Here is a 21,362-nt window from a genome sequence, read left to right as displayed (position 1 = left end):
ATTACTTCGTAAGGAAGCAAGCTTGGGGAGTAAGAAGGACTAGAATCCCAGAATGAGGCCGATGGAGAGCCAGGTTAGACCACTCTCCTAGTCTCCTCCAGGCCTCTTCCATTCCTGCAGTGGCTGGCCTAGTCTGGGATGGGTGAAATACTTCCTAGTGGTTGAACTGGGGTTAGCTGGGAGCTGACTTGGTGTTAGGAACCCGCCCTTACCCAGCAGCCTGCCCTCTCAGCCTGGACTGGCTTGCTGAGAGCAAAAGGGGAAGAACAGACAGACTAGTCCTCTGCTCCTGGGAGCTAGGGGCTGATGAGAAAGACAAGGCCTGCAATTATGAGAGCCTGTGTGACAGTCTGTAATTAAGTGGCTGCTGAGGAAAGGCATTGTCTGAGAAGGAAGAAGTGAATGTGAGCCAGAGGAGTAAGAGCCCTTTGAGGGGGTTGAATTGGCAGAGGCAGAGGGTGGGGCTGGCATTCTAGAGAATGACTTGCTAGAGGGCGGGGTTGGAAAGTTAAGTGTGTGTTTGGAGAGCTGCATATGGTTGCTGGTTTTGCTGATGCCTCAAGGCTCTGATTGAAAAGTCTAAGGGATCAGTAGGCAGATTGAACATCAGTAGAGTAGCAGAGGCTTTGGGGAGTCCTGGGATACTGGGAAAGCACAACTGTAGGATTCTTTCAAGATGGTGATTCAGACTGGCTAAATAGGAATAAATAAAAATGACTGACAGGGAGGAGGCTCTGCTGCACCCAAAGGAGACTGGAGGTTAGGGTGGGGCCTATGAGAAGAGCAGATGGGATAAAGGCTGTGCTCCCTGAGGAGAGCCCGGCAGAGACTCCAGATCCTGGGGAGGATATGTGTTGCTGGTGTGGAGAAGGAAGTGGCACTCTGAGCACACTCCTTGTGCACCTGCCTTGGGACAGGCTCTGTGCCAGAGCCTCCATAAGCAGCTTCGCGGATCTGCACAGCAAGCCAGAGGCAGGTGGACTTATCAAATTCCGTTTCACAGATAAGGGAAATGTGGCTCCAGCTCAAGGCTGGCAGGCTTCAAGCCTTGGCTCTTCCCACAGTTCAGTCCTGCTGCTTAGTAGGAAATCTCTGCTGTCAGGGACCAAGGGATCCTGAGACAAGGGGCATGCAGACCATAATTTAAATTTCACAGAGCTCAGTTTTGTGAAAACCTAGCTTGTTCCAGGCCAGCCAGAATGAAACCTTGTATTAACAAGAGAAAAAAAGGAAAACATTTTTACAGAACCACTTTCCGAATATCCTTAAGGTCAGGGTTGAGTACCGGCTTAGAATTTCTGTAAGATGAGAAGATCTGAGGCACTAAGGATCCTTACACCCAGAGCTGTGCTGCTTTTGTGTATGTTCCCTCTTCTGGGCCAATTGGAACTCCCAGCTAGAGTCAGTCGCTCACAAGATAGAAAGAGACTTGTAGCAAGAACCAGATTGAGCCAGGGTCCAGATTCCTAGGCTGCAGCATAGGGAAGACAGGAGAGACTGGTACTTACAAATGGCAGCTGTAGAAAGCATCAGTGTTGGTACCTGGCATGTAGCCAGAAAGTTGATGACCTGGCCAGGATCTCCCACTAGTTGTTCCCCTCTTGATGTTAGCACTCTCATCCCACCTCAGCCACCATGCAGTGACATCTCTCCAATCCTTCCTTTGTTACCAGTAAACACCTCAGCATCCATGCGCTAGTCTAATTAGGCAAATAGTCTCTGAGTCTAGCTGTACGCTGGTATGACTGCAACCATGCTTTTCATAACAAAATCTTAACAGAGTTTGTTTAAAGGGATTTTCATGCTTCTTTGGAACAGAGGCAGCCTCAGAAATGTCATTTAGACAGTGGGCTAGAGTGACCTGTGCTGTCCCTTTCAGCTATAAATACTTGTCAGGTGCAGGCAAAGAAACTTTGAGTCTCGTGTGTGTTCATTCTATTTTCTTTGCAGCACAGTATTCTGGATCTTTAATGTCTGTCTAGCCTGATTTGCTTTGCAAAACTTTTATCCATTGTCACCTCAGTAGACCTTTATATGACCCTAGGAAACCTTTGCAGTTTTATCTGTTTATTCCAGAAGAGAAAACTGAGGCTCAGTCATAGAAAACGACTTGAGCAAGGTGATTGTGTGAGCTGCTCATTGATTCAACAAGTTTTTTTTTTTAAAGATTTATTTATTATGTATACAACATTCTGCCTCGATGTATGCCGGCATGCCAGAGGAGGGCGCCAGATGTCAGTACAGATAGTTGTGAGCCACCGTGTGGTTGCTGGGAATTGAACTCAGGACCTCTGTCTGGAAGAGCAGCCAGTGCTCTTAACCTCTGAGCCATCTCTCCAGCCCGATTCAACAAGTTTTTATCATGATGTCACTGCGCGTCTGGCCGTGAGCCAGCCTGGGGAATATATAGTCTTCCTTGGAGACTTAAACTTTAGAGTGTGGCAGCTTCAGAGTGTAGTGGGGTCTGCCTTCGAGCCGCTGCCCTGGAATCTTTCACTGCAGACCCCTCTGACTTGGACCCAGGAATCCAGAATTGCAACCTGTGAACCCTAGCCTGGAACATTAAGGTAACTCTAGTCACAGTATAAGTTTCTGCAAACTGATCTTCAAAACAAGAAAAAAACAAAACAAAAAATAAACCATAAAAGGTTTTCAGTAATGCCTGCATTATTAATGGGAAGGTAAGGAAGGGTGTCTTCCTAGAGGGCCATCTGCTAGGTTTCATTAGTGGGAAGTCACCCAAGGACTGACTGATCTCCCCAAGTTTCTGGTCTGACTTTTCTTCAACCTCCAAATATTTGATTACAGTGTGCACAGGTGTGGAGCCCTATAGCCATGTGCAGAGCTGGGGACCCACCCTGCCTCCTTTAATATTAAATGAGATGAGATAAAGGCTGGTCCTAGGGGCCAAGTCAGGAAACATTGTGACCCACCCCCTCAATTCCCATGAGTAGAAACCAAACCTGGAAGAAAAGAGACTTGTTACAAACACATGGTGCGTGAAATAGCCTCCCTTCTTCACTAGCCTGACTTCAATCTCCCCAGTCCCTCCTAGTAAGAACCCCCTTCTTGCCCCACAGGTTCAGCAAACACAGCCCTCTTCAGAACCTTCCTATGCCTCAAGGCTAAGAATATTCTTGAAGTCTGCCTTGACACACACACCTACCACCTTTTCATCACACCCCAGAGTCCAACATCTAGGCTGCCTCAGAATATACTCAGAGATAACTTCAAGATAGAGCTGCCTGAGGGCTGGAGAGACGGGTAAGAGTGCTTCCTGCTTCGAGGACTCAAGTTAGGTTCCCAGCACCCACAGATAGCTCATTACTGTCTTCACTCCAGTTCCCAGGAATTGGACACTCTTCAGGCTTCTGTGGACATACACACACAGACACACACACAAGAAAGAACAGAGAGAAGGTTTTTTTTTTTGTTTTTGTTTTTTTTTTTTTTTTTTTTTCAAAATCTTAAGCCAAAAACTCTAGGCTCCTGGGCTGCAGGAAGGTGCCTCTGTAAAATTTTCTGGAATTAATTTTGTAAAATGTATGTCTATATATTTTTAAATATGTGTGTGAGTATCACACACATATATTCACATATATGCACAATTGTACATGTATATGCTTTAAAATTCAAACTTTCTAAGCACGTGTACTCAGTGAAAACACTAGTGTCTCTCTAACCTAGATGCATAACCGCTGCCTGGACTTGCTGTTTCCCTCAGAAATCCTCTGCACACTTGCACAAGCTCAGTCACTACCACACCAACAGCTGTGTCAGTAGCATGCCTTTCTATTATATCATCTTTGCTTGTTGTTCTGTCCCTTGCCTTTTTCACCTGTCTGTCTCATGTAGCTTTTCTCTTTGGACACACACAGGTCCGTGTCCTCTGCTTCTAGTGGTTGTGTGACTCTCCATCTATGTAGCCCACCGGTTGTCTATCACGTCATCTGCTCAGGAAGTTCACTGTGTCTGAGTTTGCTGCTGGAAGCAGCAAGGTCTTCCCTGAGTAACTGTGTGCAATTGTAATAACAGCTTTTCTTATAAGCCAAATACCTGTTTCTGAGAGTCTGTACACTTCAGTGTTTTTCAGATATTTCCAAATTACCAAGAAACAAAAACACCACACATTTTTTACCATTCCCCCTTTTTTGGCAGGTGAGAAGCTCAGACTAGCCCTTGAATTCTTAATCCTTCTCAAGTAATCAGATTGTAATCATGCGCCACCACACCTAGCTGGAAGTGTTCACATTTGTAAAGTACCCCAATCAGAGTCACATTAATTTCCTTAGTTAAGAAACCACTCTTGCCATGGTAGTGTACACTTTTGATCCTAGCACTCAGGAAGCAGAGACAGGTGCATCTCTGGAGGCCAGCCTGGTCTGCGTATTGAGTTCCAGGCCAGCCAGGGTTACCTAGTTAGACCCTGTTGCAAAAAAATAACAAAACTCCACTTTCCTAATCCGGCCTACAGTTTTACATTGGAGCAAGGCCCAGAGAGGGGAAGAAGTTGGCCAGTGTCACATAGCTGCCCTCAGCCAAGGAGCTGCCTTTCACTATGTCTGGTGGAAGGAAGGAAGCAATGAAGGAAATAAGGGGTGGGGGCCGCATAGGAGTAGAACCAAGACTGGGTGAGTGAACTGTTATGGGTACCTTGGTCCCTGTGTGTTATGTGGGTCCAGGAGGAGGCCTTTCCACTGCCCACCAGGAGTTTCCCTGTGTGCTATATTTGCCTGATAGCATCAAGGGCCAATAAGCTCCTTCAGATACTTCCCTTTGCAGGCTTGGTCACTGTACTCCTGCCCCCTCCCTCTCTTGAGTGTCTGGTTTCCTCATCTAAATGGTGGGGAGACCTGTAGTTGCTTTTCTCATGCTCCCTGGGCTACTGGGAAGATCTGGCAAACCAGTCAGTAGGGAATATGGTAAAACAGCTTAGAGTGCAGCAGTCCCAGCCAGATAGTTCATGTGACTTTGGGGACCTCAGAGGGTCTGAAGTTGGGGCCAACCCTTAGTGGGCTGCTGGCAGGCCCAGCAGAAGGCTGGTCAGCCTGCAGTTCAGCAGTCCAGGGCAGCCCTTGGTGGTGGTGTCTTTTGTTCTGTGCAGTGGGGCCAAGGTTGTGCTGAGCTTCCTAAGTTTGTTCTGCTCCAGGTTGCTGGGATCTCCACAATACATGTGGGACAAAGGGCTCAGGTGACAGATGCAGACAGGTAGTCAGGGAGATCACAAGGCTGTCTCTGTGCCACCTATGAGGTGGCCCCCCAGATAGGTCGTCTCTATGGCTCCTTTTTAACCTCCGGTGACTGCAGGGATGAGGAAGGCAAGCTTCCACATTTAATTGGTAGGAAAGCAAAGCTGGAGAAACTTAGACCCTTACCAGTCAGAAGCTGGGGCTCATCTCTCCCAGGCCTCAGTGCTGCCTGTTTCCCACATTCTGTTGTTTTACTTTGGGTTTAAAAACCAAAGTGAAAGGAAACAGCAAAGCAGGAAGCAGCCACTGCAAACCCTGCCTGGCTGCGAGGGCATTGGGGACCTGTGCAGAGCAGGCCTCACTATCCCTCCTGGGTCCCACCCGTGTTCCGGAGGTCTGGTTCGTGGGTGGAGCCCAGTGGGGAGAGGCGCCAGGCTATACACAGCAGTGGCGCCCTGGCTAGGCAGTCTGGGAGTGGGCCAATAGGACGGCCCTGGTGAAGTCAGTTCTCCCGGGTGTGGTCCCCACATTAGGCCCCCCAGGTGGAAAGCTACTGCCTTTTAAACACCCCATTCTTCCGGGGCAGGGCTGAACAAGAGCTGGGTCTGGGATGGCCTGGGAAAGAAATCCAGCCTTGGAATTCAGCTTTTACAGAGCTGTTCACTCTTCCTAAAGGTAAGAGCAAGCACCCACCTCTGCCTTGAAGCAGTTTCTTCTCAGGATCAACTTGCCTGAGAGCCCTTTGGAGTTCAGTTCATCCACATTCAGATGGCTTCTCACCTCTTAAAGTCTCAGGTTGATGGGTGGCTTCCAGCTAGCTTTTCCCTGCTCAGAAGCTCCCAGGGTCTCCATTTGTTTCTCTGCAGAGGGTGGGTCCTCCCAGCTCTATTCTTCAGTGGTATAGATTTGGGTTCCTGTAACTTAACACTCAGGTTTCTGGTATGAGTTGGTATCTACTCCCTGAGGATACTTGCTGAGCAAAGATGTCAGAAAGCCCTCTATTGAAGGATTATATTGATACTTCACATCCCCAGGCTACACCCTGTAACACAGAAAGGCAGAGCGTGGTTATGGGCCCATACCCCTAGGTTCAGGCAAACCTGTAGTTCAGACCTATCAGGTTCTTGGCTTACAAACACAATGGCTCTTTTCACCTGATTGGTCTCACCCTCAAGAGAAGAGAGGAGTGTAATGAGGAGGCCCAAAGCCTGGTGTGGAGTCCAGACTGATACCTGGGAGAAAGACTTAAAACACCCAAGACTTTGTCCCCATCCTGGAGAGGTATCAGCAGACTGGTGAACTATTTTGGAGAGCAGCCATTAGCTGCCTGTTTGCTAGTAAAATGGCTCTGGTTGGGGATCTGAAGGAGTCGAGGACTCAAGGAGAAGGGCTTTAGTTCCCCCAAGCTGGAAGGCACAAATAAAACAGAATTTTTAGGGAGCCTAGGGCAGGCTTTCCAGATGTCATGATCTGCTCAGCTAGAGAGATCCGTTCTGGGCAAGTATCTGGCTCTGAGAGCCGGGCCATGTCTCTGCAGAGTGCTCATCTGGGCAGTTTTCTTCTGTGAGCTGTGATGGAGAGCCTGTTGTGCATGAATTCCAGATTCTCCTGGAACTTTCTGCTTTCCCAGGCTTCCCACGCTTCATGACGTGGCAGTAATTCTGCACAGGGGTGTGGTCAACAGTCAGGAGGTGTCTGCTACCTGTGCCAAGGCAGAAGGGATAAGGGGTGGGGCTTGTATGACAGTACCCTGGGAGCTTATTCGGCAGCTGTTAGAGTGGGAGCAGTCCAGAGAGGGCCAGTTAGCCAGCCAGCTGCTCCCTCCTCAGCCTTACCTCCACTCTGCTTTCCAAATGTTTATGCACTGAGTACCAGAGGCTAGCAACAAGGCAGGAGGGCATAGAGAACCAGGCTGACTTCAGTCCAGCTTGGGGACTCTGTCCAAGCAGATAACAGATAGCCAAGATATCATATGATTGTGTTAAGAGGTTGAGAGAGTCAGACAGGTGCTGAAAGGAACCTATTTGGGAAGCTTGGAGGATGTCACTGGGGGTAAGGAGGATGGGGACCCTGGGGGAGTGCTTGCTAATTTCTAGGGACCAGAAGAAGGGCTGGGCACATCTAAATGAGTAAGTAAACCTAGTTAGCTCTGAGGTGAGCAGCGTTTTTTGCTTCCTGTGAGAGCCCAGGGTCCTGAAGTGTACTTGTGCAATGATGACAGAAGAAGAGTTTGTCTTATTTTCAAGCCAGGTATGGAGGTACATGCCTATGATCCCAGCACTGCAGAGCAGCCAGAGACAAGAGGCTCTCTTCAAGTTCAGGGCCAACCTGGTTTACATAGCAAGTCCTAGGCCAGTTACAGTTACACACTGAGACCCTACTTTTAAAAACAAAATAAAAATGAAAAATACAAAAACTTGCAGATCTACTTACTGTTTTTCCTAAGTCATTATCATTTCAGTATTCCCACATTATTGGTAACTTTCTTTAGTGCACTACACACTTCGTAGTGCCCTGTTGCTAAGGGAGGCAGGTGCTGCTTTCAGTGATGAAGGAACAGAGGTAACTTGTCCAAAATCATACAGCTTAGTCAGGAGTTGAAGCCCTGGTTCACTGCTCTTTCTACCTGACATACTGCCTTTGATTAAGAAAGCCAAAACAGACTGTTTCTGATTCTTTTTTGGCAAAGTTGCCATCCCCAAATGAGCATTTTAAAAGTTTAGGTATAAGAGTAATTCTAGGGGCTAGCAAGATGGCTCAGAAGATAAGTGTACTGTCAAACCTGATGACCTGAGTTTGATCTCTGGGACCTACTTAAAAGTGGAAGAGGGCTGACTCCACAGAACTGTTTTCTGACCTCCCTTGCTTGCTCACACACAAATAAATGGTTTTTTTTTTTTTTGTTTTTAACAAGGCGATTATGTTGGAGCAGTAGAATGAGAATAACTTCCGTCTCGTGTCACAGTGGATCTGTAGGATGTTCTGCTCTGTCTTTGAAGTGTTTTCCTCTGCACATTTGAGGCTGTCTTGCCATTTCCCAGGGTTCTGTAGTACTAAGAGATATCACTGCCCTGTCTACCTCCAAGCTTCATATTCTGTTTGAATTCACTTGCTGTTTCCTAGCTTTGAGGAAGGAAAGGCAGAGTACGAACCAGCACCTGTTCATAAATACATCACTTGGGTTAGTAATGGACATGAGCCCAGCCTGAGGCCTGAGTGCACTCTTAAGAATTCAGTCTCATAAATCAGCAAACAGATAAAAAAGAGTAACAAGCCAAGTTGGAGATTCAGGCCTAGAGTTTTAAATGTATATTTTTGTGACTTTGGGGTGTGGGATGAAAAAAGTCATTTGGAACTGCAGAGTGGGGCTCATGGTAGGAGCCCCTCACCTGCGTGTACTGTTCATTACTCCATTTCTCAATTTATGAAATTTACTACTTCATGCACACAGCCCAGTGGCATTAGGTGCATTTTCACCATTCCACACTCCTCCCGTCTGTCTCCAGAGCGCCTCATCACCCCAAAGGGAAACTACACATGGACCACTCCCTGCTGCCCCAGCCCCACTGCCCTACATCTGTGTCTGATTTGACTAGTCTGGGTGCCTCATCCAGGAGCCCACTTTAAGAGAGAGATATTTGAAAAGTAGGGTGCAAGGGGATCTGTGAATAATTACCTCCCATGGTGGTGACTAAATCTCCTTGCACCCTGCAGAGCTATTTGTGTACAGCTAGGTTCCAGCAGAACTGGTAAAGGCCTGCTGCTCCCTGGAAGAGTGTCCTCCCCAGAGTCTGTGGAAAGCCTGACACACAAATACCTTTGTGGGAGCAGAATCATGAGATGGGGAGGGCCCCAGACATAATTCTTCAGTTGTTTGCAGTAGGATCTGAGCCATGTCTATCCCTCTGTGTCAGTGTTTCCTTTGGGAAGGGACAGTACTTTCCAGAATAAGTTAAACAAAATATAATGGACTTATCTTTTCATCCTTAAGAATGTAGCTCAATATCCAGATGTGTTACATGCAAAGTAATCGGGGCTCCTGGTTTCTACTTTGTGGAAGTGGTGGCGTTTAAGAAGTAAGATGACTTGTCCAAGTCATATCGTATAACTCCAAACTTGACTGAAACCAAGACATGCCTGCCCTTTGAATTGTCCCTCTCTGTATTTTTTTTTTGTTGACCAATCTTTTGAAAACCTGGACTAGGGAGCAAGAAGCTGTTTTTCTATCTTGCTGGCTGTGAGACATTGCCTTAGAAACTCCTGGATTGGTTGTACTGATGGGAGTGTATGGGGTGGGGTAAAGATTCTGGTAGGAGATGAGGGACGGTGACTCTGCCATAGGAATATCATCCTACATTATTTCCACAGTGATCATTTTCCCAATCCTTATCCTTGGCAGCTGTTGTTCATATTGGACCCAATACAGGTAGCTCAGTCACAGCCTTCCCACTGAGCAGGGATACAATTTTAGGGTCCTTCTCAACACATGAAAAACGAGTCCACTAGGTGTAGCATGTCCAGTAGGACCTGTGTCATCCCCAACTTGGGCATTTTCCTGTGTTTCCAGATAGGTAGCAGTCCTAGGAGGGGAAGGGACTGTTCAAGAGGCAAGTGATGTCACAGGTCTCTTTGTGAGAGTAGAAGGGTCTAGCAGGATAGCCAAAAGCCTTGGGACAGTGTTGGCAGAACACCTCCTAGAAGGGTAGAAGCTTTCAGGTACCATCTACCTTCTTGAGGTCCCTGGGGTGCGACCTGGGTTCTGAAAGCACTCTGCTATCATCCTGCTGTTGTTGGAAGGGAGGGCAAACTTACCTACCTGTCTTGCCAGGTGGTGGCGCACGCCTTTAATCCCAGCACTCAGGAGGCAGAGGCAGTTGGATCTCTGTGAGTTCGAGACCAGCCTGGTCTACAAGAGCTAGTTCCAGGACAGGCTCCAAAGCTACAGAGAAATCCTGTCTTGGAAAAAAACAAAAAATTCAAATTTACCTGTCTTGCTGACAACAGCTGGTATTTTTACTATTTGTGAAACTGGATGCCATGAAGTTGGATTTTGACAAATACTGCAGGGCTTATACTTAGCAGATAGAACATGACTTGCTGTGTAATGCTGAACAGATTCCTCAACCTCTCTGAGCCTTGATTTTTTTCCTTAGCAGCATAAGGGAAGATGGTAAAAACATCTTAAGGGGTCAGATTATAAGATTTAGTTCAAGAACCTCATACTGTGACCTTTGAAAGCAATCTTCCCAGATGTCACCGTGCTGATTTCAGAGGTGCTGGGAAGGTAGCTCAGGTAAGAGAGGCTATAGGAGCATGAGGGAGAGACACAGAGATGACACTATTCCTGCACCTCTGGCTTCTACCCACTGTGGCACCTCTCTGATTCTGTTACCTGTGTTTTACTAGGCCTGAGATGGAGCCAGAGGAATGCAAACCACAGGTCTCCATCTACAAGAAACTCGGGGTCTAAAGGCTTAAGGCAGTAAATAGGCCAGCAAATCCAGAATGGCATCAAAGGCCTGTATTTACCCAAACAGGGGTGCTGGCCTGGGAGCAGAGCCTGGGTGGAACCTGGGGAGACCGCAAGGTGACTCTGAGGAAGGAACACAAGGGTACCCTCCTTACTAGAAGGGTGTTGCAGGCAAGGATAGTCCAGGGACCTGGAGGTGTGATTATTGTGACTTGACAGAAATAGTATACTGGGAAAAGGTGGAGGGATACCAGTGCCAGCAGTGCACTGTGTGGGCACAGGGGCAGGGGACTGAACCCTCAGCCTGGCCTCTGGCCGGTAGAGTTTCTAGAGTGCCTGGAATTGAGAGGCAGCTATGTGGGCCCCTGAAGCCATTATAGTGACAGTTTCTCAGTTGCCATTTCATCAGAGTGAGGGGTGTGAGTCCAGGGAGCCCAGGGCCTGCAGTGAATGGGGCCTGACCAGGAGTTCCATACCTCCAGGCAATTTCTGTGGCTTATGACCCAGCATAGTGGATTAATATCATTAATTAGGGATTAATTAGGGATGGGGGAACTGCTGTCTCTTGATAGGCTCCTGTCTGGGAAGTTTAAGGACCTCACACTGACTTTTGGGCACTGAAGAGAGACATTTCACAAGTGCTCGTTCCTGCACCTCTGTCTCCTGCCCTCTGCAGCTCCTCTCTCAGATTGGGCCTACAGGGCAACATCAGAGATGGGGTCCTTTGTAAATGTCAGCAGGACTCTAATGTTGGGATTACAGGTGTAAGTCACTACCCCCAGCTGCCATCACTTTTTCTTCTTTTTTTTTTAAGAAATATTCATTGTATGCATGTGTGTATGCACACAGATAACTTCAGGGGTCAATTCTCTCCTTCCACAATCTGAATTTCAGAGATTGAACTCAAGTTACCAGTCTCGGGAGTAAGCACCTTTACCTGCTGACCTTTTAAGAACCAGAACCCACTTCCTGCTCCCTGATGTCACCCCACAAGGTGATTGTATGTGTCCCCTCTACAAGCACTTCCTGGAATGGGATAAATTGAAACTTCTCCCTGTGTGGATTGCCCATTGCCAGGCTCCAGCGTGACCATGTCCCTTTCTCAAGAAATGCCTATGTCATCTGAGTGTTGCCCAAAGTCAGGGGGCCAGCCTTTCCTGATCTGGGCCTTCCTCTGGCCGTGAAGCCTGAGACATGTCTGTGGTCAGCCAGAGTCTCTAAGGTATTTTTCACACATGCTGTTTTCTTGTGTCTGAGGAGAGCCCTCTCCTTCCAGGCCTGTCTGAGAGTTGTGTCTGCTGACCTGAACTGAACTCCTGGTTTTCCCTATTTAGCCCTGCATTCCTTTCATCCCTTTCTCAACTGCCCAGGGTTCTTGGCTTCTGCTTCTGTTACCCAATACACCACCTGTCACTCCAGGCACAGTGAATGAGCCTGTTGACACCACCTTTCTATTCTGGGATGCACTTGGTCATTCAGAATAATGAAGAGAGCCCAGCAATTGAGGTGTACGGTGCCTGGCAGCATCTGGCTTTGCTCATTGGATTCAGAGCCTGCAATGGCTTATGAAAAGCCTGGGTTTTGTGACCTGTTGCTGAGGTTTGATGTCAGCACTCCAAGTGAGGTAGATTTTGAAACTCTTTCCGAGCAGTGCTTTGTAGGCGGGGCTCCTGGGAAATTAGCAGCCAGATTGACAAGCTGTGAGCCAGTATTTGAAAAGCTAGGGCTTATTGTCTACATTCCCTCCCCCACCTCCCACCAGGGCAGGCAGACTGTACATATTGAAGGTTGGCGCTGGGCTGGAGTGCTGGCATCTTGACACTGTCTTCTTACCAGCACCTGTTCATGTGGTTAGAGCTATGGTGCACAGTAGGAAATTTGTGGTTAATTCCCATGCTCAGAAACTGTACCTCTTGTTTTAGTACTGCTGGAGGTGATGGTGATAAATAAGCCCCGGGGCATAGAGCATTCACTGTGCTAGGGCTCTGAGGAGAACTAGATGATTTGTGGGCTCAGCACAGGGTCAACAAGGGGTTAATGCTGCCCCTTCAGATTGCTCATTGAATACAGTGGTGGAAATGAATTTCAGGAAGCACTTCACTTGGGTGCCTGGGCAGGGAATGGGAGTTAGTGAGGATGAACAGGTCAAGGATAGAGCAGGAGAGGAAAAGCTCAGGTTGGTGGGAGGAGAGAAGCAAGACTCTGTAAACTTTTGTCCTAGAAGGACAGAGTTTTGCTGGTGGGGGGAAGGGGGAAATCCCCAGACTTCTGGAGGTGGCAGGGTCACTTCTCTGGGAGAGCAAGGCTAATGTGAGGGAGGAGAGGATTCAGATCCATGTGACCCATTCCACTTGAGATGGCCTTGGACCTCCCTGTGGCCCTGCCAAGTGCACTGGGGCTGTGGAGACAGTAGTCTGTCTGATGTGCTGTAAGATTCTCTGATTGAAGCCCAGCTCTGAGGGATTCTGTGGACATGGAGGGTTGAGAAGTCGAGGACCTTGCTGAGAGGAGGCTACTCTTTTCTCTCTTGGCCTCTTTCCCAGCCCCTCTTCACCTAAAATTTTGCAAAGCCGTGCTCTGCTCAGTGTCTGTCCTGCTGTACCTTGGCCCATCCTGCTTTGCTCCTTGCCAGTGGTTTGGCCATCCATCCAAACTTTGTGTCTTCCAGAAGGGCCTGGTTTGTCTCCCAGGAGGTTTGCACACCCTGTTTTGTTCAGAAAGCATGGTTTCAGGAGTGGTAGTGGTTCACCCCATGAACAGTGGAAAACACCCCCATGTCATTACCTCGACTCCCCCACCAGACCATTGAGTATCACACCCCTTCTGTGGATGGTCAGGGCTATGACTTCTTTATGACCCCTCACGGAGTGATATAGTAGGGGCTGTGCTCCCAGCCCTGTACTTTCCATGTGTGCTCCTCTGTGAAGTTGGGGAGGAACAGACAGAGCCTGCCTCATGTCTTGGTTTGAGGATTTAGTCAGCTACCATATAGTGGAAGTCAGTTCTTATTGCTCATGGTAATTATGTTCCCAATGAATACCAAACTCTGGCTCCTGTGTGAAATACAGGGTCACACTAAGTCTCTGGTCACAGTTTCTCCTGTCAATCAGTACACTTATTTCATGTGTGATTCAACTAAAATATTCATTATTTAATATAAAATTGGTTTATTAATGTTGAACTCATGGCCAAAAGCAGTATGACTCATGCTTGAATGAAGTGTATCTAACACATTTTTTCCCATGAAACATTTCTTGCCCATGAACACTGGGGAGCCCTTCTTCTGTAGTACACTTGGGATTCATTTAACAGACTTCCAGAAAACCATGAAGAGCGCAGCAATAAACAGCATGAAAAGGGCTCCTGCTGGCTGGATGAGAGCCAGCATGAAAAGGCAGTGTCATCTCTATCTTTTGGGAGTGTGTGCTTGAGACATACATGTCAGAATGACCATAAAAGCCCCAGGGTTTGTGCTTAGAGTTGATGTGAAGAATCCTTGAACATGAGGGTCAGCTCATCTCTGGAACTCTTACTAAGGCCTGACCTCGGTTCCCCTCATCGTCATTATCTGAGCGGGCCAAGGCCAGGGCCAGCTCCTTGAGCTTTGTAACTGTCACCTGTGTGACACCTTTGTAACTTGTTGACTTCTGTGGACACTGAGGCCCAAAGCAGGTGCAGATACAGAGTCCCTGAGTGGGACTGGGTAGGTTGGACCTTTGAGATTGAAAGGTCTCATAGTGCCATAGGTTGAATTCTTCCAGGGAGCAGGATGGAAAGGGACAAGAAGTGTAGAACAGGAGACAAACCCCAAGGAGCAGGAATGTGTGGGTGATGCAGGTGAGGGTGGCTGTAGATGGAGACAAGGGTGGGAAAGCAGTTGGGGACGCTCTACTATGGAGCAGCCCTTGGGTACCCTGTGGTTGAAGAGCATCTTGTGTGGTGCCTTGGCCCCTCCCTAATACGCAGGGGATCGTGGGACCTGGAGAGTACTAGCCTGAAAGGTGTTGTCAGTCCAGTGTTGTTGACTTGAGGATGGTGGCTCTGAGGGTAACCTGTCCCTGATCCTGGCTTTACTGCATAGAATTCTTCCCAGCTTCCCTACTTCTGAGGTGGAGACAGGAACGAGAGAGAAGCCTGGGATTGAATTGGTGGCATCTTGGAGTGGTTTCTGCCATAACACACAGAGAATGTCTGTTCTAGCTTAGGATTGGCAGCCTCTTGTTGAGTAGGAGCAGGAATGAGATCTTCAGGCCTAGCAGCACCACTAGAAGGAAATAAGGGAACTTGAGTCTGAGGTCAGCCCTGTCTACTCATGTGGAGCCTGGAGCTCGGTGGCCTCCTACGACTCTAAGGTCTGTTCCCTGTTTCCTTCCTGTCATCCATTCCTTGAAGTGTCTAGGGCCTTTCTCCTCTTTCTTCACCATGCCCCAACAGCCAGCAGCCTGAGGAAGCAATGGCCTTGGGATCACCTAGCCCAGCTCCCAAGCGAAGCACTTGTAGAAACTAGCTTCTTAGGGGCTGCTGTGGGCTCCCTTAGGAGATGGAGTCCCAGCTACCCTGAGTGTCTGATGCTCTGTCTAGCTAACAGACACTCTGGCTTTAAAAAGCAGAATGTGGAAACATTCACCTGACCTGGCAGTGGGTAAAATCTTTAATATTTTACTTTTTGAGACAGTCTCATTGTAACCCCAGCTGATCTTGAACTTGCTATGTAGTGGAAGTTAGCTTTGAACTCCTGATCCCCTTGTCTGTACCTTCCATATGGTTAAGTCATACACAGGTGCCACTAAACGGTGCCTGCCAGATGAAATCTTGAAGCAAAAAGGCAGAAATGAAGTACTCTGGTCACCTACTTCAAAGAAATGAGGTTTTGTGTGCTGAGGGACAAGGATGCTAACTACTTTGAGACTGTGTTGCAAATTGGCTTCTGCCTTGGCATGAGGGGCCTGCATGGCTGAGTGGTGGGAGGGAAGCATGTGGTTGGGGGTATATATGAATGAATCATCTTGCTGTGGCTTAGCAGACTCTTTGAAGTTAAGTACAAGGGTCTTCAGACAGTTATACTGAAAGGGTGCTCACTCCCAGACTTCTCAGGGAAAGTCAGAACTTTCCAGTAATGAACCAAGAGTTAGTTGGTGAACATTTAAACTATGTTGTAAACCCTGATACCAACATCTCAGAGGGCAGGGAGGCAGCAATCAATCGTGAGAAAGCAGAGCTATGCTTCTCAGTTCTAACCTCTTAGGTCTCTAGGCCATTTGCCTCCCTCTGAAGTTGATTTGATATATGGTACCTTTGCAGCCTCTAGGCTAGGCACTGGACACCAACACACAAGCACCATGATTAAACATGAGCACAACCCTAACCCTGAGTGTTGCAGTTGATGGAAAGAGGGAAGACATAGGGTGGAGGAGCTGATAGGCCAGGAAGTGCAAGGATGGAGAAAGGTTCCGTCTGGAAGAGGCATTTGTAAAGACACTTGAAAGTGTGGTATGTTTGGAGGAGGCACACTGACAAAGTGGGAGGAGTGGAAGCCATAGAGAAAGGTTAGTGGGGACCAAAACAGGGTCCTGAATCAGGAAGGCTCTTAGAACCTTGAAGACTAATGTGTTGGGCCAAATCAGTACGTGCAGATAAATGGATGCCAGAGGCTGGAATCAATTGTCTTCCTTTATTGCTCTCCTCATTATTGAAATAGACTTTCCCACTGAAACCAGGACTTACATTTGAGCTAGACTGACTAGCCAACAATCCCCTGGAATCGGTTCCAAATTGAGTCCCAGTGTTTGCTGAGCAAGCCCTTTACCTAATGAGCCACCTCCTCACCATTAAATTTTATTCTTTAAGGTTTTGCTTGGTTTGGTTTTAGGGTTTTTTTTGTTTTTGTTTTTATTTTTTCTGATATAGGGTCTCTATGTGTAACAGCCCTGGCTGTCCTGGAACTCTCTTTGTGCCAGGCTGGCCTCAAACTCCCAGAGATCCTCCTGTCGCTGCCTCCCAAGTGCTAGGATTAAAGGCGTGCGCCATCATGCCTGGCTAATTTTAATATGTATATTTTTTGTTTGTGTGCATGCACACACATATGTGCAGGTGTGGAGACCAGAGGAAGGTGTCAGGTGTCCTGTTCTTTTCTCCTTATTTCTGTGAATTGGGCATGCTGGACCGGGCTCTCTTGTTTTTGTTCTGTTTCATTTTTTTATTACATTTATTTAGTGTGTGTGCACATGTTACAGTGTGCGTGTGGAAGCCAGAGGACAACTATGGGAGTTAGTTCTCTCTTACATTTGGCTTTAAGCACCTTTACCCACTGAGCCACATTGCCAGTCTGGGTAAGCTGGAGGCCATGAGCCCTTCCATTCTCTTGTCTCTCCTACCCCTGGCACTGAGGTTACAGGAGCATACAGCCACGTCCAGCTTTTATGGGGTCTTCATGATTACACAGCAAGTAATGTTACCCACAAAGAAAGAGGATGTCACTCTACTCTGAGCCCTTACTGGTCTGGAACCCACTGTGTTAGCCAGGCCTACATAGAACTTGGAGCATCCCTGAATTCAAACAGGTTCTAGGATTACGGTATGGGCATGTACTTATCCTGAACAAAAAATCTTAATTTTTGGCAATTGTAGAATTTGGGTAACAATAATGAGGTTCATTTTCTTATTCAACAGCTGTTTATTGTCAGCCTTCAGTCCTTGAGTCATTATCCTGAGCCTATGCCAGAACAGAATTCCCACTACTGCCCCTGGCCTATCGCAAGTGATGAGTGATTCCTTAAAGGTGGGAAAGGTGACGAAAGAAAAGGAAGTGACACTTGAACACACAAGAAACTGTTGTGGGAGAGGTGGCCAGAATGAGGTGTTGGCAGTAGCAAAGGTCAGGCTCTAGCCTCTGTTCACATGAGAGAAATGAGAGAAGTGTGAGGTCAGGGCCCAGTAGAGGTATGCCTTACCCCTAAGGAGTCCCAAGTCCTCTCTGCTAGTCTTAGCCCTTATTTAGCTGGGGCCTATATCCCAGAGACAAATCCAAGATAATTCATTTTTTCTGTTATCTGTCTGTCCAGTCCTTACTGCCTTTGGTCTAGCCTCTCACACATTCACTCTCCCTCTAATGCCAGGATTCAGGCCTCTGTGTTCTTCAGGCAGACCCTGGCCCTTTGTAACCCTGAGAGGTAGGCTAGAACTCTGTCTCCTTTCTCGATTCCTGGCTGTAGTAGAACCCTCATCTCCTGGGAGATAGCACATTTTTGCGACCACCATACATAGTATCTGTTCCACCATACAAATGACAAGGACCCTGTCTAGTTCTGAGTTGTTCCCTCTCCTTAAGAGGTGAGTTCTTGGCATTTTCATAGTATTGCCTTCAGTGTGCCAATCTTGGGCATAAACCCACCACCACCGTCACTGAAACCTGCTTCCTCTGGGACTTTTAGGCCAGGCATTCCCATTCCTGAAAGCCTAGTAAGTCGGCCCTGTCTGCTGTGCTCTGATAGCATTGATTTTAATAATTGCCCTGTATGTTCATCTTGTTATGGAACCCTCTGTCTCCCCATAGTAGTCACAGACCCTGTAGCTGGGAACTTATGAATCTGACCTAGTTCCTCTTTCCTAGATGCCAGTAGGACCATTCCATGCTGGGCCATGCAGAGCCTGGCTTCTGTGATGTAGCCTATGTCATCATTCCTTTTCTGCAAGGTGACTGCTTCACAACTGGTGAATGGCAGAACAGGATTTGAACCTGGGCTAGAATAACTTGAGACAAGCAGGAGAACTCCTGCCCTCAGTCATAGTGGTGCATCTATCCCAGAGTAACAGTGTAGGGTGGGGATGCTTGAGTTTGCTGAGGACTGTGTGAATATGGTGTGCTGTTGCCCGTTGGAAGTACCAGATAGATGAGGACACTGGAAAGCCCAGAAAGCAAACTCCTGCCCCTAAAGTCAGGTCCCTGCCTTCAGTCTCGATCCTTCCTGCCCTAGCAGTAAGATCTGGGCTTGGATATGCCTATGCCTCTGTGCCCAGCTGGGAGGGTGCTAAGGCCTGGGAAACAGTGAGGTGGGCTGCACAGTCCAGTAAATGTGGTTGCCACTGAGCACTGCTAACTCTGGGCACATTCTCCAGCCTTTCTGAGGTGCATGTACCCATCTGTAAAGTGGGTATGATTGATACCCCACCTTATAGAGCCACAAAACCAACTTTAATCTGTCAGCCTGTGTAGTAAAGCTTGCCCCTCCTCCTACCTCTCCTATGGTCTTTCTTTTAACCCAGAAATGTAGCTATCCCCCACATCCTCAGTGATCTCCCCTTAATTTAGTGACAGAGACTGCAGGTGAGTGTATGCGAGGAAGTCCTGTTTCCTCCAGAGGCCTGAGCAGAGCTGGGAAGTTTGAGAGTGGGAAATAAGAACTGAGTGCAAACGCTTAGGCATATCACCAGTCGCCAGTCTCCTGGCCACTGCTGCTGTAGTCTCTGCTGCTTTAGCAACAGTCGTCTTAAGTTTTAACTCACTTGATTGCAGGTTTATGTGCAAGAAACAATAGAGAAGGTAACCTGTATTGCCCTGTAGCCAGTTTCCATGGATCTTACACCAGGATTCTGGCAAAGACACAGACCACCCGTCTTACAGATTTCCCTGTTAGTGTGCTCATTCTTGTCCATGTTCAGTGAGTGCAGTTTCTTCTCATATGCAAGTTCCTTTAATGATGCCATGGTCGCAGCGGCACTGAGCAATTCCATCACTGCACGTGTCTGGGAGTTCATTTTACTGTCTTCCCTCCTGTCTTCTCCATTGTCTTCTCCCTGGGTATAACCTCTGCCCTGGCAGTTGCTAATCTGTTCTCATTTTTAAAAAATCTGGTCATGGGGGCTGGAGAGATGGCTAAGAGGTTAAGAACTTTGCCTGCTCTTCCAAAGGTCCTGAGTTAATTCCCAGCAACCACATGGTGGCTCACAATCATCTGTAATGAGGTCTGGTGCCCTCTTCTGGCCTTCAGCATACACACAGATAGACTATTGTATACATAATAAATAATAAATAAATATTTTTAAAAAATCTGGTCATTTCAAAAATGTTATAAAAGTAGTCATTCACTGTGAAACTTTGAGGGATTGCTTCACCCACTAGGCACAAATGACATGAGATTCATTTAAGTCGTCATGTGGCTTAATTCATTTCTTCTCACCCCCTAGTGTACTCCATAGTATAGATGTGCCACCGTTCAATCACTTAGCTACTTGTTTTCAGTTTCTGGGCTTTACAGAGAGAATTGCCTGAACTTGCATGTTTATTTCTTTATGCTACTTGCCTGATTATTCTTGCTGAGTTGTGTGATAATTGCATGTCTGATTTTATAAGAAAATGCCAATCCTTTCTCCAAGGTGGTTGTATGTGTCACTCAGTTTCTCCACAGCCTTAGTGTTTGATTGTGCCACTTTCTCATAGCCATTCTATCAGGTTGTGTAGTGGCGTTCTCTACTGGCAGATAGAGGGCTTTCTCCAGCCTCTGTGGCACTGGGCCTTATTTGTGGATTGTTATTGAGTGGGTACCATCTCTTTGATGAGTAACCTCTACTCCCTTGGAGGGGCTGGCTTGGGTCCCTATAGGAGAGGGCACTCAAGACCTGGATAGGGGCTTGTTTGGTGTGCCCTCATAGGAGAGGACACTTAGAAGGAAGGACTGAGAAAGGTCCCTGTTGAGATGTAGCGCTGCTGGAGGAATTCATCTGGTTCCAGACAGTGCAGCCTAGGAAGCGAGCACTAACCTGTGCTGATGTGTGCCCTGCTGCTGCCAGCCCCAGCTGACTCAGACTTTTGGCAATGCCTGTTTTCCTGAATCTTAGCAGGAACAGATAGAAGGATCAGGCATGGTGGAAGCTTTGTAGGAGTAAGTGGGTGAGAATGGCAAAGTGTGATGTATTTTTTTTTTTTTTTGTCAGATGGGCAGAATGTTCACACAGAAGGAGTGGGGAAGGAAAGTAGAAAAAAGGCTAAGAAGCTGTAGGACCCAAAGGGTCACAGAGTGACCTGGGGAAGGCAAGATAAGTTCCTCTGTTGTTACTGCCTCCTCTTGACATTGGTCATGCTTTGTCACAGCCTTGTGGAGAGCATCTTCAAGTAATATTGCTTCCCTACTAGACTTGGCCTTGCAAGAGGGTAGACAGGACCTATGCACCTGTATTGGTCATTGCTGTGTGTGACTCTCACTCTGTTGCTTCAGAATCCTCTGGTAAGGTCAGAGCTTGGCCAAGTCAGGCAGGGCCTCTACGGGTTAGAGGCTTCACCTTCATCTTGCCCTCCTCTTGCCCATCTGCAGGTTCATCATGCCTCGTGGCTTATAAGAAGACCCCACCACCGGTCCCTCCACGTACTACATCAAAGCCGTTCATCTCAGTCACTGTCCAGAGCAGTACCGAGTCTGCTCAGGACACCTACCTGGACAGTCAAGACCACAAGAGTGAAGTGACAAGCCAGTCCGGCTTGAGCAACTCATCAGATAGCCTGGACAGCAGTACCCGACCACCCAGCGTGACACGTGGTGGAATCAGCCCAGGCCCTGAAGCTCCGGAGCCACCCCCTAAGCATGCGGCTCTGAAGAGTGAACAAGGAACACTGACGAGCTCTGAGTCCCATTCTGAGGCCATCCCCAAAAGGAAACTGTCGTCGATAGGAATACAAGTAGGGGTCCTTTTTGCTTTGTCTTCCGTCCACT

The 21,362-nt window shown here is 47.7% G+C and overlaps 1 protein-coding gene across 6 annotated transcripts in view; it reads left to right on the top strand.

The window, feature by feature from the left end:
* Positions 1-21,362, top strand: part of Dlgap4 (DLG associated protein 4) — a 151,383-nt gene that overhangs the window by 112,706 nt on the left and 17,315 nt on the right. For all 6 annotated transcript variants that reach the window (XM_041670179.1, XM_041670178.1, XM_041670176.1 and 3 more), the window contains one exon: positions 20,967-21,328. In XM_041670179.1, coding sequence (XP_041526113.1) covers positions 20,967-21,328 — 362 coding nt within the window. The remainder of the gene's footprint in view (positions 1-20,966; positions 21,329-21,362) is intronic.

This window comes from Microtus oregoni, unplaced genomic scaffold (genome assembly GCF_018167655.1).
Source record: "Microtus oregoni isolate MIOR12 unplaced genomic scaffold, Mior012 000020F_ref0000438, whole genome shotgun sequence".
Taxonomy (NCBI): Eukaryota; Metazoa; Chordata; class Mammalia; order Rodentia; family Cricetidae; genus Microtus; species Microtus oregoni.
Note: the sequence above shows the minus strand (reverse complement) of the source record. Positions and strands in the feature narration are given on the sequence as shown.